This window comes from Sinocyclocheilus anshuiensis, unplaced genomic scaffold (genome assembly GCF_001515605.1).
Source record: "Sinocyclocheilus anshuiensis isolate Anshui unplaced genomic scaffold, SAMN03320099.WGS_v1.1 scaffold457, whole genome shotgun sequence".
Taxonomy (NCBI): Eukaryota; Metazoa; Chordata; class Actinopteri; order Cypriniformes; family Cyprinidae; genus Sinocyclocheilus; species Sinocyclocheilus anshuiensis.
In genome coordinates this window covers 2,480,028-2,496,838 of record NW_015537939.1, presented here as the reverse complement: position 1 = coordinate 2,496,838, position 16,811 = coordinate 2,480,028, and the positions used below count along the sequence as shown (strand labels likewise).

Below are 16,811 nucleotides of genomic sequence, written 5' to 3'. Positions count from 1 at the left end.
AGTGGCAGGGAAGACAAGAAGCTCAGTCTTTGCCAGGTTGAGCTGTAGGTGATGTTCTTTCATCCATGCCGAGATGTCCGCCAGGCAGCCTAAGATCTGTGCAGCTACCGTTGGATCATCTGGTTGAAATGAAAGATAGAGCTGTGTCATCAGCAATGGTAGGAGAACCCATGTGCCTGTATGATGTGACCCAGTGATGTAGTGTATATGGAGAAGAGGAGGGGTCCAAGAATTGATCCCTGAGGAATCCCAGTGACCAGTTGATGTGCTTTGGATACCTCCCCACCCCAGGCCTGAAAGACCTACCAGTGAGATAGGATTCAAACCAGCGAAGTGGAATCTCTGTGATGCCTAGTGATGAGAGGGTGGACAGGAGGATCTGATGATTCACAGTGTCAAAAGTGACAGATCCAGCAAAATAAGAACTGATTATTTGGAAACAGCTTTTGCAATCTGCAAGGCTTCAGTGACTGACAGTAGCACAGTCTCAGTTGAATGGCCACTCCTGAAACCAGATTGGTTAGCATCCAGTTGGTTGCTAAGATATAATGTGTTGATGTGTGTGAGTGCTGGTAAGAGTGTAGGAGAGATTGCATGGAGAAGGTGTGAGGGGATAGGGTCTAGTGGGCACGTTGTAGGTTGGCAGGAGAGGAGAAGTTTGGATACTTCTGCCTCAGTGAGGGGACAGAAGGAGAAGAGCGAAGTTTTAGGTGTGGATGTAGTTGGTTTGATTTCCTGTGTGTGTGGAGCTGAGAACTGACTACTGAACTGACAATTATAAATGTTGTGTACCCAAGTCTCATTACTTCAAATTTTCTCTGCAAAGGTGGCACAGAAGCGCCTCCAAAGTGGCATTTAGGTTTCTTTGCACAGACTGTTTAATGCTGCGCAGAGGCAGCATAAACTCATTTACACAGCAAATTGTACTGCTTGGTATTAGGGGCTGAGGAGGCTCTGAGCAGGCATAATTTAGTTTGCCTTTTATGCGACATTATGTCTTTACACTGAATTTTAAACAGCCACAGAGTGCCCTTAACATTTACATTGCAAAGATGGCATAGAAGTACTTCTAAAGTGGCATTTAGGCGTCTTTACGCCAGTGTAAATTAGGCGCTAGACTCATCAAAAATTCACAACGCTCATAGCCCCTGATATTTTACGATCTCAATAACACGTTTCAGAACATTTTGAATAAGAAAAAAATAACTTACACGTCAGTCGTACAGTGCCATGACTTCGAAATGTCACATGACATGCTTGATGCATCACCATGGAAATAGGAATGTAAATGCTGATTTTTTTTTTTTGAAATTTGATTTTCTAATCTATAAAATAAATAACTTCATATGGCAACACATCAAGCGTGTCACATGACAATTTGCAGTTATTGCGCTGTGCATAACAGGTAATTCACAGGATATGAATGTGATTTTAAACCCATCTCTACTTTCTTCATTCTTTTAAAAATAATCACTGTGTCTACTAAAACACTCATTAAAATTTTAGCTGATGAATTCAAAGATAAAAAGTAATTTGTCTTGAAAATAAAAGCAGGCTTTGTGAATTCAGCATATTGCTAGTGGGAGAGAATTCTTGTCTTCATTTTGATTCTTTATTGAAACTGCAAGTATGTTAACAAATCCACCCTGTTCAAATCAACTGCTGTCAAACCAGAACAAAGAAAGTACTGTACTCTGTGCTTGATTTTTATACAATGTATGTATTGAGTTTTAAAATACAGGTCAAACTGAGGTGATGGCATATCAGATAAAATACTCGAATAAGTTGGGTTTTTCAAAGGAAAAGTTTGAATATATATATCACTTGCAGTGAAAATCCAAACAATAATGTGGTCTTAAAAAATATTACTTCTTTGATTGTTTATAAAATACATTAAATAAATAGGAGTCATCTTATAATGCCCAGTGAAAAATAGTAAAAGGATGTAAAGTAGCAACACAAATAAATACAGAAAACACTAGGTTTTACAGTGAATTTATGGCACACTTTACTGCATTTTTAACAAAATTTTTTCACTATGTAAGCATAATATGCATGTGTTTTTTGGACAACAACAGCATTATCTTTTAACAACAGTTTGTCCATCATGTTACAAAGTGTGTTGGGTAAGCAAGCACTGTCAATCAAGCAAAACATTAATGCATTTCAAATGAATGTGGAACTTTCAATGATAACTTTCAATGAACTTTTCAATGATGCATTTATCCACAAATAAGTATCTGCTGGTTGTTTGTCAATAATATTATATTTCAATCATGATTTATTCAAAACTTTTTTTGTGGGGGGAACTGCTTCCTTGTAGCACTTAACATTAAATCCTCAATTTCCTTATTCCAGTAATTTTCCACTAAAACCAGTTTATCCGCATCTAATTATACATTATCTCCAAAGATCACTCATTTTAACACATCCACCCACATCTGTCTGTATTTCTGTTTTGTTTAAGAAAGTAACTTAGTTTCAAAGATGCCAGAACCTGTTGAGCGAAGGGTCAATTTCCACGGTTGGCATACTGTCAATAGCTTGTATCTTGTCAAATGCAGCATTTCTGAAGTCATAAATATGGACCAAATGGCATTTTAAATCAAAAGGAAAGTACAAACGTAAATCTTAATCAAGAATCATAAAATATTACTTTAATATGAATAATTCCATTAAATAATTAATTGGACAATGTCTGACCAATAACTTCACAAAGAATTTATGTTTAACTGCGAAATGGATTGCTATGGAACAACTTAATTGATTGACAACCCTTATATTACATACCTTTACTGGTTTTGTGATAGATAAGTAACACTCCCATTCCTGGTCACTCATTGTTGTTAGTATTGCACCCTTTGTTGTATCTCAAGTGGCCTGGGCAGGAATGTAGGCAATGCTGTAATGAATAAGTCTGACATTGTTCTTTGTTTTGCCTAAGATACATTTGAGCTTAAAAATCAAATCAAACTATAACACAATAGTGGATAAACTGATTTGCTGTGAACCAAAAGAGTCACACCCAGAGTTATTTCTGTTTCCAAATGTAATAAATCTCAGTTATGGGATGGACTAATATTTGGTTGCTTGGCAATGGGGAATTCTTGACATTTGAAAATCTAGCCTTACTAATTTGTCTAAATCATACATAAATATTTGAAGAGGAATAGGCAGAGTTATAAGATAATTAATCGTTCTATCATTCTCTCAGAAGAATAACCGTTGTCAACTTCTGTACATAAATGTACAACCAAAACTATGGGAAGGAAAGCAAAGAAAAAACACCTGCATACACAGCCAAGTAAACACCACCAGAAAATAAAAACTCTTTGAGCTGGAACATTCTGTCAGGTTGATGTCGCTTCTTTTAAATCAGGCGTTGTTGAAATATTTTAAAGACAATATGTGAAAGACATTTTTGGGTGAATGTCAAAATTACCATAGCTGAGTGACAGCTGATTTTATTAGCCGGTGTGACAATATTCACAAGCTTCGGCAACATTCCTTGACAAGTGCAAAAACCTCATGCTGCATTGACAAAGAGAAAATATTTTCACATCATTCAAACCTTAACAAATGACAAAGGATATTGGCAGGGTATTCTGTATGTGACAATACAGTATGTGATCAAGCAGGCATAACTAGAACAAATCCATATGACTTACTTTCATCTTGTGTTTTGCTCCACAGAACTATTTAAATTTTTGGATGAACTGTTCCTTTCATTATAATCTGGTTTTCTCAAACTAAGTTCAATGCACTTTTTTTGAATGCATTACAGAATTGGTTTACGTAGGTGAAAACTATTTTAATTAACAATATTTTATAATCTCTCTGACCTACTTCGGCTCACAATTTACTGTATTGTTATACTTCATTCTAATGTTCTTCATCAGTTCATCTGCTTTTAAAAGCTATTAGGGAAAATCCAGTTTGACAAGGTTTTTTATGTCAGTGAGGACAACACTGTCCTTCAAGCATATCAGTTCCTCATACCCCAAAAAAAGTGGTCATGCACATGCAAATATGCATGCAAACCTGTGCAATTCTGCATGTTTACTTTTAGGTAATTATCTTGTTTATCATATCAGAAGATCATCAGAATGACCTTGTTGAACCTTATTCATTTATCACTTTCTCGCAGTCACTGTATACCAATAAAAGTGTCTTGCGTACAAAGAAAGTCTTGGCTTACTAAGTCAAAAAAAGCGGTTATGAAAAAAGTAAATAAATCTAGTATAAGCTTTCACCTTCCCAAAAATAACAGCAGATTTCACAATAGAAACAGCAAATAAATCAAGCCTAACTGGTCTCAGAACCTGTCGCCAACACACCAGATTTTAAAACAACAAGGCTGGATTCCTTGTAAAGTCACGTGAAAAATTCTTACAAGTGCAATACCTTCAAACTGTCACTTATTTTAAAGGGGTCATATGATGCGATTTCAATTTTTCCTTTCTCTTTGGAGTGTTACAAGCTCTTGGTGCATAAAGAAGATCTGTAAGTGGACGAAGCGGAATCCAGCCCGGGGTCCGTCACATGTGGTTGCCGCTCATTCGTCGGATCCGCCGGGTGCGCCCTTCTCGACCCCACCGCCTCAGCTCACTCTAGCCCGGCCTCAGCGCACGCTAAGCCGGGGATTCCCCTCACGCTAGGCCGCTGTGTTTTTCTTATGTTTTATGTTTTTTTTTAACTTTAAACCACATAAACACATTTCATTACACCAAATACACAAAATAATGTTCTTTTTAGCAGCATCATATGACCCCTTTAACCTGTCATAGGCTTTCTCTCATTTGTGTTTCTGTGGCTCTTCCAGCTAAATAAACCGGTTCAGTGTTAGAAATTTTGTACTAGAGCACAAACTATGAAAACAGTAAGACTGCCTCTATGGAGGTAAACTTTATAATTCAAACATCTCCAATGACCTCTCCATATTAAGCAAATACATAAGACAATATATAATGTGTACTAATGAAACAGAAGGTCATAATATCCTGCACTCATTTTAGTATGGGACACTAAATTATCTACCAAGATAACTAATCTTAACACATCCACCCATATTTGTTAATGTTTCTCTTTTGCACAAGAATGTAACTTGGTTTTGACATTTGAAATCAAAAGGACAGTTTAAAAGTAAATCTCTAGGGGTGTAAATTTAATTTGATTCCTTCTAACGCAACAGAAATAATCTTAAAATATGACCTTTATGTGATTTTATTATTTTTAATTCCATTATATAATCAATTAAATGGACAGTATTTGAACATTCACAAGTTTAATTGCAAAATGTACTGCTATGGAACGACTGATAATGCTTATATTGTATAACTCTACTGATTTTGTGTTATATAAGTAACACTCCCATTCCTGATCACTCATTCTTTGTTGTATTTCAAGTGGCCTATATGCTCAGGAATGTAGGCAATGCTGTGCTGAATAAGTCTGTCATTGTTCTTTGTTTTGCCTTAGACTCATTTGAGAAAGATTTATTATGAATGCAGTTTAAAGAGTTGCTGAATCAAATTCACAAAAATCGATTTTAAATCAAATTGACAAGCAACAAATAGTGAGTGAACTGATTTTTTTGTGAACCAAAAGACCATCTCTTTCTTATTTCTTTTTAAATATAATAAATCTCAATTATGGGATGGATGCTTAGTTGCCTAGACAAGTTAGCCTTGCTAATTTGTGTAATACAGTTTCACAAGTTCATATAAAAAAAATAAAAGCAAAATTACAAGGCAACTATTCATTCTGTCAATCCAAGTGTAACCAAAACTATGAGGAAAAAGCAAAGGGGAAAAAGCAATAGAAATGCACAGACACAGCCAAGTACACACCCCCAGAAACTGAAAGAATACATTTTATCCAAAGCAACTTTAAGGTTGTGGTTAAGAAAACCAGTCTTATTATGGGAACCGTACTGGTCTGGGATCCCATCTCTGTTTTAGAATTAGGCCTGGACTGGCATCTTTAAGAGTAAGTTAATCTATGACTGCAGCAAACACACGCAACATATCAGAGACAGTGTTATTTGCATACCACACATGTCAAAAAGGGAGTTTTGTTTTTCGGTCCCTACAATAAGGAAATCTGCAAAGACACGGCTGTGATTTTTATTTTTTTTTGGTTCCGTATAGACATACCAGTGGTTGCACGACAGTAAAAAATGGTGTTAAAGTTTTTAGGTAAGTTGTAGTTCAAACCATTCTGTATTAGAGCTGTCAAATAAACCTCGATAGATCTATTTTGATTTTTAACCATTTACGATACTGCTGAAGTGATTTTTTGAAGTGATCTTGTGCATTCTAGGAACTCTGGTACTCACTCATGTCATAGAAATTCTGCCAGAAAGCTTCCATCCAGTTATGCGTGTCTTCAGATGTGTGCGTGACAATTGTGTATGTGGTCTCATCACCACTCTGGTTTGTTATGGTGATACTGTGAGTATGTAGAGCCGGATCTCTCTCTGTGGCACGCACACGGGTCTCCTAAAGCAAGTATGCAATTGGTTTTAAGACCAGGTGTAAATAACAATTACAACTGCACAACAATTCATAGTTTGTAGCACGTGGGATATATGTAATAAACAACTTCCAAAAGCATGTATGCTGTAACACTGGATTTTAAACCACATACAGCATATCCTCTTACTGGAAAACCTCACATAACAAATATTATCAAAGACAACTTGGCCCTCTGTTGACTACAAGATGCAACTACAACTGTTCGATAAGACAATACTCCTCACCTTATTAATGGGAATAGTGAACAGTGGTGTCTCTAAAGAATCTGTATCATCTTGCAACTGGTAACATTTTAAATCTGACCCACTCAGAACACCGTAGACGTCTCTCCAGTCCTCAGGATTGCTCTCTGACTTGGGTACAGAAATATGTGGAAGATGACTGAATAGGTATTTGGGAAATGTTGATTATTTATTTTTAATCACAATAATACATTATATTCACAAACCCGAATTCTGAGTTTTCCACACATAACAGCTTGAGTCATACAAAGAGGTTGGGCCACGAGGCGACAGCACATGTTACCATAGAGCGGCAACCAGAACGAAGAGCCCTCTAAAATACAGGTGAGAACAAATAAAAAGCAAAGTGGAAATGAATCAGAAACAAACATGCTATCATGTGCATAGAAATACGGTGGCTTTTGAGTTAACACATTTTGAAAAATCCAAAAACGTTGTTTATTCCCATAATGAAAATGTTGAATTTAGAATTCCAGAAATTGAATTCCATCTTCATTTTCTCAGACCTTTGGACTCGATATGTAAACACAAACTTGCATACAATAGGCTCTGTTTAAAAAATTGGGAAAAAGTCCTGAATAAAGAGTTTTCTTACCCGTGTCTGATATTGTCAGGTCATGTGTTCGGAAAGAGTTCTGTACGTGGCACAGGGTCAGAGATGTGTGGGCCAGGAGGTGATATTTAGGGCCCCTAAGGACAAGAGGTGATATTGAGGGCCTCTGTGAGCACATTTACATTGTACAAAGAAAGTTTTGATGAAACTGCTTTTAAAACATTTAGAACTGACATTAATGCTTTTTTTTTTTTAGTTGAAGTACAAAAAAAAAAAATAGCGAGAATGAAACATTGATGCATTTTTAATAAAATGAAAACTTACAATGGAGAAAAAAATGCTCAGGTCATATTTCATCCCAAAATTCTAATATTTTACAAGAAAATACTATATTTAATACTAATACTATATTTTTTGAACCATTAAGATTTTTAAAGTTTTTTACTCTATTTTCATGACATCCGTCCACCCAAATTCTAACTGGATTTAGACGTTTTATAATTGAGTTTGTTTGTAATTCATTTTAGGGTCAGTAATGATTCTGTAATGTAATAGTGAAAACTATGCTCTCTCAATAGATATTTTGTTATTGTTATTAAAATTGCGAAAGAATACAGGCAGTAAAATAAATGAAACTATAATGTATAATTGCTTTACAATTTAAAATAATTAAATAATAAGAATGAAAAGATACATTATTTTAAGTGGTGCTTTATTCTCATGAACATAATGACACAGCATATCATTATTTAAGATAAATAATAGAAAAAAAAATCCCCTTGAAATATGAAACATGCTTTTAACTATGAAAAATGACCCAGACATGTTTTTGACAGGCTTCATGAGATTCACCCTAAAAATATGTCATTGGTTTCGACTTTTCTCGCCATCCATCTCTTTAATTTTCTCTGCTGTGCTTTTCTGGCCTTTTTCTCAGACAGACCGAATGTTAAGAAAATAAACAGTCAAGGTGTGTCTGTCTGTACTGACAGTCACTATGGATGCGTTTGTTTCTGTTTGTGAACTGGTTTCAGCAAACATAGCTGAAGTGTGAGACCGTTTCAACATTTAACACTCTCCCAGTGTCATGTATCTGTTTGTACACCGCTTTGGTATGTGGAATAGTATATATTTTATGTAATGACATATATACTGCCCCCTCACCGTACAGACAGAGCAGGCAGCAGAACTGGTGATTCTCCTCCGGGTGATCCGGTTCCGCTGCTGTGGGAACTGCAGGAAGCTGCTGTCTCTAAAGTTGCCATGAACTTCTTACTGGAGGCACTTCCCAGCCGGCTCAGCCTCCGAGTGGAGAAGCCCATGCTGAATTCCTCCTCCACACAGCAGCTGTAGAGCTCCACCCGCAGGTCAAAGCCTGGAGGTACGTCAGTGCTATGAAGACAGGATATATGGAAAGTGGACTTACAAAAAGAGCTTTATTATTTTACATTAGTTACAGAGATTTTAAAAATAAATATTTAAAATGTATACACTACTGTTCAAAAGTATGTTTTTTGAATGAAGTCTCTCATGCTCACCAAGGCTACATTTATTTGATCAAAAAACTATATTGTGTGTGTACAGTGTGTGTGTGTGTGTGTGTGTGTACACACACACACACACACACACACACACACACACACACACACACACACACACAACCAGTCAAATGTTTTTGAACAGTAAGATTTTTAATGTTTTATAAACATTAAATTCTCTTCTGCTCACCAATCCTGCATTTACTTTATAAAAAATACAGCAAAAGCAGTAATATTGTGAAATATATTTTACTATTTAAAATAACTGCTTTCTATTTGAATATATTTTAAAATGTAATTTATTCTTGTGATCAAAGCTAAATTTTCAGCATCATTACTCCAGTCTTCAGTGTCACATGATCCTTCAGAAATCATTCTAATATGCTGATTTGCTGTTTAAGAAACATTTTTTTCGTATTATTATTATCAATATTTAAAACAGTTGAGTGCATTTTCAGGATTCTTTGATGAACAGATAGATCCAAAGATCAGCATTTATCTGAAATAAAAAGCTTTTGTAACATTATACTATTCAAAAGCTTGGAGTCAGTATATATATATTTTTTTTTTTTGGAAAAGAAATTCTAGTAATTAACACTCACTTTTATTTAGCAAGGATGCTTTAAATTGATCAAAAGTCATAAAGACATTTATGATGTTACAAAAGATTTCTTTTTCAGATAAATGCTGTTCTTCTGAACTTTCTATTCATCAAAGAAACCTGAAAAAAAATCCACTCAGCTGTTTTCAACATAATAATAATAATAATAAAAAATGTTTTGTGAGCAACAAATCAGAATATCAGAATGATTTCTGAAGGATGATGTGACTGGAGTAATGCTGCTAAAAATTCAGCTTTGAAATCACATAGAAAAAATAGTAAAAGTCTTTTAATGTCACTTTTGATCAATTTAATGCATTTTTGCATAATAAAAGTATTCATTGTATCTTAATGACCCCAAACCTTTGAATTGTAATGTATATTTACTAAAATATATCAAACAAAATGTTTACCTTCTAAAAAAAATTTATATTTTCTTTTTTTGGTCAGACAACAAGTAAATTTAAGTAATCAACCATTATAACTAATGAATATGACATGATGAGATATTGACTAAATTTTAAATAAACTCTAATTTGTAATAAAGACCATTTTGGAGAGGACCATTTCCAGTTTGTCCATGAATATCAGAGGGATAAAAGAAAGTAAATGAAGAATATCTTACAATATCACTGGTTCATCGAAACAGATGTCTGTGAGCGTCCTGTCCACTATAACGAGATCCGTATCGTGAATCTCTGTCCCCACCTGCAGCAAACAGAACACGGCACACCGGTGCAGCTCTGAACAGAGAAAAGAGTTACAGAAAAGGAGAAAATCAGTAAATCAGTGAAAATCTGACTGATTTTGTGGTCATACAGATTCTCAGTCAAACTCACCTCCTTTGTTTTTAAAATACTCTGAATCTTTCCACATGAGAGGAATGCGGATATCTGAGGATAAGTCAAGAAAATAGAAAAATAAAAACAGTAACAAATCAAAGCAAATAAATAAGATATAGTATAGTGATATAGTAAGTTGTTGCATTAGTCTCTGTGCGTGTAACCTCACCTGAAATGGCTACTTTTCCAGTACAAGGTAATCGCTTATCAACAGACCCACCATCAGATGACCTAAAAACATTCAATCAATGGATCAGCGGCTCTGTTCCAGACACAGTGAGCTACCTACAAAGGCAAAATTTTAAGTGCACTTACAACAAAACAACTTCAACAGTTGGGCATCATAATTATGTTATACTTTTATTATTTGTTTCTATTATTCTGTTATTTTTTTTTATTGATATTTATTATTTAATTTATATCTAAATGAAATGTTACTTTTTTCACGCTATATACTGTACGTGTACTATTTTTATTTTGGACTTTTCATAATTGCAAGATATAAAGTCAGAACTGTGAGATATAAAGTCATAACTGCAAGATCACAAAATCACAATTCTGAGAAAGAAAGTAGTCAGAATAGTGAGATGTTAACTTGCAATTGCAATACATAAACGTACAATTCTGAGAAGAAAAGTCGGAATTATGAGATATAAACTTGGAATTGTGAGGGAAAAAAGTCAAAATTGTGAGATAAATAGTTGCAATTACCTTTTTAACTTTTTATTCCATAGTAGAAACAAAAAACAGAATTGGGAGAAGAAATTCTGAGAAAAAGAGTAAGAATTGTGAGATATAAACTTAAAATTGTGAGATTTAAACTCAGAATTACGAGAAAAAAGTCCGAATTCTGAGTTCATATCTCACAATTTTACATTTATATCTCACACTTCTATTTTTTTTCTCACTTTTTTTTTTTTAATCCTATGGTGGAAATTAGCTTAATATATGGAAATCATTGGTGAGTTGAGAAAGTTTGTTTTAAGGAGATACTGAGTTGCTATTTACAGAACTCCACTGCTATCTATTCAGTCCAACTCATTATACATCTATACCCCAACTCAGTGACTCGATGATCTACCTCCGTCCTGCTCTCAGCATGGCCTGGGCTTCCTTCATGCGCTGCAGCTGGGTCATGAGGGCCAGTATGCGGCTGTTGGATGTAAGGAGAGTCTTGGAAGCTTCCAGAGCCTGATCTCTCTGAGAACACGCAGCTAAAAGCTTACAGGCCCCTTCTCTGATCCTCACCTCTCTCTCGATCCGTCTCTGAACCTCACAGTCCTGCAGAGAGATGAAGAAAGAGCAGTCATATCCTCAGACGATACACCCAGAACCATTCACCCAGAGCCGATCCTCCCTATACGCAAAATACGCAAGCTGCGTAGGGCCCCCGAAACACCAGGGGGCCCCCTTGCTCAAAGATGATTTAATTTTAGTTTCGTTTTTGAATTTGGCCAGCGGTTATGAAAACATGAATGATCATTTCTTTTAATGCGGTGCGCTGTCGCCGAGCCGTGGAAGAGACAAATGCGTTTCATTCATTTGTTCATAACCATATATATATATACAGTATATACTTTAGGAAAAGAACTCTCTTTATCTCCAGAAAATCACTTCCCTGACCAACACACATACCAGCAACGCTTTCAGTGGGTTAGAGTTTGTTCATGACCCACATCGTATGACCTTATTGTCAAAAGCGTACAGGATAAGCCCTGGCCTGAACCCCAAAAGCATGTCTTTTGTTCCATGTATTTACATTCCACGTACCGGAACGTGCTATATCATTCAGGGTATTTTTGTAAGTATGTTAAGCCGTTTGTATAGATTAGCATGAGACGTGTTGTTACATAGGGTTAATTTTGTCACATGCTCAGCTGACTTGAATTAACTGGCTTATGGAATTGTGCAAAAATGAAACTTGTTCGTTCATTGCATTTCAATAAATTGGCAATTTTACTATGTATAACATTGGTAATATTACTGTCTTTATAGCAGTGTTGTATTAACAAAAATGATAACTGATAATATAACAAAAATATAAACAAAAATTAAAAATCAAATAAGCTGAAACATTTATTTTATATTATATTTTATAATTAAAGCTAAAATATAAAACAAATATGAATGAAATATTAAAAACTACACTAAACTAAACTTACTAAAACTCAACTAAAATTAAAACTGAAAATATAAATATAAAAGCTACTTCAAAATATTATTAAATATTGTAATAGTATATAAATACTACACTGTAAAACCGAACAGTGAAATTAATTAAATGAAATGAGTTAACTTCACTCAAATAATAATGAAAGTTAATTGGACTTAATTGAAATAAGTTCTGTAAATTTAAAATGTTGTTGTAGTAAGGTGAACTTAAAATGATTGCGTTTTCTAGTTCCCAGCATGCTTTGCATCAGACAACAAGGAAAATAAATGTAGAAATTAAGTGTTATTTTGTGTGTTTTTACACAAGATTAACATAGAGAGACATAAGTTAGTACTTAAATGTTGTGTTATGTTAGGATTTACATAGGTTTCTGTTATGTTGGTTTTGTAGTGTTACCGTTGTGGTGAAGAGTAGAGCCTGTGGTTAGGTTGAGGATGGACAGCAAAACTTAAAGATTATTTAAACTGCATGTTGTTTGACTATTTACATGCAAGTATTGTGAGTCTTTTTGATAACTGCATTAGTACGTGCCAGTGTGCTGTTGCTAACTAGCACTTAACTATAAAGATCTGAATGAATGTGCTGTTAATGGAAGCAACTTGTATATAATTATCATTGTGATGAGTGGGATGGGATCATGGAAGCGAGGCTTGGCTTGGCTCCCATGGCTCTCAGCCCCACCCTACTTGTCATAAAAATTTTAAACTCTACTAACTTTAAAAAATTGAGTTTGTTTACTCAAATATTTTGAGGCAATAAGTTTGCTCAAATGTTTTGAGTATTCTTAACTTATCAGGTTTTACAGTGTACCAAAACAACACCGCTTAATAGTCCTAATTCTTTCTTTTGATTCTTTTGAGATTCATCCCAATGTGCCACAAAATTTGCATTCATACAAACCACAGCCTCATGTCTGGTCTCACACAACCAAACAATATGCAAAAGCAGAGGAGAGCTTTGATAACATTCAGCCAAGAGAAACAAAGTCGAACACAAAGAGCTAAATAGCACTACAACAAAACCCTCGGTTTCAATTCATTCGCCATTTATTGTCAGCATGTATCCAGTCAGAAAAATATCTCTTTAATCTGTTTACATCCTCTCAACTGTGACGTTAAGAACCACGGTTATGTAAGAGGAAGTAATCTAAGTGTACATTTGAAGATGAACACAAATAAGTGCATATTGATGTTAATGAATAAGAAATTTACGGGTTTAGCCATCAGATATGAATGGATTACTTATAAAAATCAAATGAATGAAAGGAATTTACCAATGTAATTCTCAATTTACACTGTCCTCAAGCTGCAATTAAATATATCAAATAATCTAACCAAAGGAACAGATAATGTGGACAGTTAAGAGCTGACTCAGACTGTAAACTGATGATGTTTGTGCTTTGGGTTCATAAGTAGTTCATACAATTGTGTATTTTGATTTGGGAACAATTAATCTTTTGTGTTTAAATATGAAATTGCTTGACTCAAAGAATAATTTCAGTCTTTCCCAACAGTGTAATTTATTATGCATTTGACAGAACGAAAGAGTTCATCCATTTTGAAAACAAAAGAAAATTCTGAGATTTTACTAAATAAAACAATTTCTTCTTTTTACTGCAGGCTTTTGAAGGCTTGAAAGATATTGCATAAGTTAATAATTGACTGCTTTTATGATGCTTTTTGTCATTTTGGAGCATCGCAGTACTTCACATTCATTATATTGACAAAAGAGCCCAAAAAAATTCTAATTCAAATTTTGTGTTCCACAGAATAAAGAACGGTTACATACAGGTTTAGACTGACACGAGAGCTAGTAAATGAATGGTGATCTATCCCTATAAATGTTCAATTAAACAAAGGCACTCACTAAAGATTGATCTCGGCACACTTCCAAAGAATAGGATGCAGGCATTCGCTCTTAAACTATTAGTCCCTTACTAATAGTAGGTTAAAGCATGCTGGCACTTACTCAATGCCTGGTTGCTCTGATGACAGCAAGCATTGTGTATTGACTTGAAATTCCCTCAGGGTCATGTCTATGTCTGAGAACGAATTCAAACAAGCTTTTGTCTGTTTCTAATACATTAAGACGGCAAATTGGCTAATTTTCATAACTCTAAAATCCTGCCAGGAAAAAAAAGACTGCCTTATAAAACTGTCATTGCCATTGTCTAGTCATAAAAGATGTTAGTTGTAATGTTAAGAAAATAAGCCAGAGCAAAGTTTTATTGCTGAGTGTGCTCAGTTATTATGGATAATTTGTATACAAATTACTTTGGAGAAATAAAAACATACAAATGACGTATGACATAATGCAGTCTGATCACAACAGAGGTGACTTCATGCAATAAATGATTACATAATACGACAATAAATCTAAACTCACGAACACAATTCAACAGTGGACTCAGATTTTATCATTGAGATTGAATGGAGATCTAATGGAAACTTTGGCCATCCATGTCCATGTTTGGCCAAACAATTTATGTCATTTGACATCTTTTAAAGCAATTTACGAGAAACATCTGAGGCAAAGTTCACATATATACAAACCATAACTAAGAACTAACTCCATTCTGTCTCCTGGGATATGAATGAGCAACACTGAGCAATAAAGTGGATCTGTTTCAGTAGTCTTGTTGAGCTGGGATTGTGATGGATCTGCGGCTGCTCACCTGTGCGGAATCCTCCAGCACGCTCAGGCGGAACCGGCCTCTCTTCACCTCCATCTCCATCGCGGATCCACGGGCCACAGTGGCTCTGGAAGTCTGGTTTCTGCAGAACATGAGTGCAGTAGGTTGAAAATCCCAACTCAAGCGACCCGAAGCGGTTAACTACTGCATTAAAATAAACAGAAACGAAATGCTTAGATATATCTTAAAAGCGCCATTAGTATAAAATCCTACTGGACATGTTGCAACAGCTATGGATAAATAGGGTGTGTTTTCCCCCAGTTCGTGGTAGGGGTGGCGCTTGAAGTTTTGAACACTCACTGAAACAGCGTCCCCATTATTGTGATTTAGTGAACATAACTTTGGTAGGCTGTTAAATGTTTTCCCATTGCACAAAAGGTTTAATTCCGCCAGGGCGCGTATATTGGTTTAAAAAACGAATCCTCCCTTCAGACGTATCTAAAGTTTAGAACATTTTTTGGATAATTGGAAACATCTGCAACCTAAACCGTATTATATTTTGATTCTAATCATGTTGAGTATTAACAGCTGAAATCTCCAAATCGAAACTCGCATCAGTAATCTCAATAAAAGCGTTTTTAAAAATCCTCACGCTGTAAATACAGACGACCGTGATTGGTCCATTCTGACCTGCGCTGACAAAAGTAACAGGCACCACGTGTTAATGAATGACGTAAACGAGCAGCGGTTCAACAGATTGCAAAACTTTGCACTTAAAAAAATTACACTGAGAAACTTTAATGGACATTGTCTTTAAAATACAAAGTTACAAATCGAAATACAAGACAATTATGTAGACTCTTTGCCTCAAACCAAAAAGAAAGTCCGGCTGGTAAACACAGCCCATTTTAGGTTACATAAAAGGGTCAGTTCACCCAAAAATGAAAATTGTGTCATTAATTTAAGCACCCTCATGTCGTTCCAAACCCGTAAGATCATCATTAATCGTCGAAACACAAATTAATGTATTTTTGATTAAATCGGAGAGCTCTCTGACCCTGCATAGACAGAAACGCAACTACCATGTTCAATGCCCCTAACGCTAAAGACATCGTTAAAATAGTCCATGTGTGTAAATAGTCCATCAGTGTGCATTCCTCTGCTTGTAAACAAGAGGGTGAGTAATTAATGACAGAATTTTAATTTTTGGGTGAACTATCCCTTTAATTGCTATTCTATGTAATATTTCTGTGCAATTAAAGCACGCTATTCATTCACTTATGCATACAAGGTATTAACATTATTATATGTTATTTCATGAATCTAGTCATCAAATTTGTAATTTCTAAATATAAATAATTTCTCATATTCAGACACATGGAACATTTTCCCATTCAACATTTACAAACATACTGTACATTTTTATTAACATTTACAAAGACATACATGTAAAACATTTGCTTGCGAACATTTGCATACAATTATGAAAAACAAATATGAACCGCATAAAGCTGAACAAAGGATAGGCTTTGCCCCTAAAAGTTGAATATAAAAATGCTACAAATAATGTGGAGCAATGCTAAAATACAACACACAGACAGCATGAAAACAGGACAGTGCTTATTTAAAATTGAGGTTTGTTTCAAAGCTGCTCTTAAAAAAATAAATAAATTATAAAGAAAGAAAAGTCACTT

The 16,811-nt window shown here is 34.9% G+C and overlaps 1 protein-coding gene across 3 annotated transcripts in view; it reads right to left on the bottom strand.

The window, feature by feature from the left end:
* Nucleotides 1-15,801, bottom strand: part of LOC107662111 (rhotekin-like) — a 27,840-nt gene extending 12,039 nt beyond the window's left edge. Inside the window, exons 1-11 of one of the 3 annotated variants that reach the window (XM_016452000.1) lie at nucleotides 15,770-15,801; nucleotides 15,160-15,259; nucleotides 11,394-11,593; nucleotides 10,482-10,543; nucleotides 10,310-10,363; nucleotides 10,096-10,213; nucleotides 8,496-8,723; nucleotides 7,374-7,468; nucleotides 6,985-7,091; nucleotides 6,761-6,889; nucleotides 6,338-6,500 (exon numbers count right to left, since the gene is read on the bottom strand). In XM_016452000.1, the coding sequence (XP_016307486.1) occupies nucleotides 6,338-6,500; nucleotides 6,761-6,889; nucleotides 6,985-7,091; nucleotides 7,374-7,468; nucleotides 8,496-8,723; nucleotides 10,096-10,213; nucleotides 10,310-10,363; nucleotides 10,482-10,543; nucleotides 11,394-11,593; nucleotides 15,160-15,259; nucleotides 15,770-15,801 (1,288 nt within the window). Of the gene's footprint in view, nucleotides 1-6,337; nucleotides 6,501-6,760; nucleotides 6,890-6,984; nucleotides 7,092-7,373; nucleotides 7,469-8,495; nucleotides 8,724-10,095; nucleotides 10,214-10,309; nucleotides 10,364-10,481; nucleotides 10,544-11,393; nucleotides 11,594-15,159; nucleotides 15,322-15,477; nucleotides 15,706-15,769 lie in introns of those variants that run through there. The other 2 variants (XM_016452022.1, XM_016452011.1) reach the window with 2 other exon arrangements.
* Nucleotides 15,802-16,811: the final 1,010 nt, after the last annotated feature.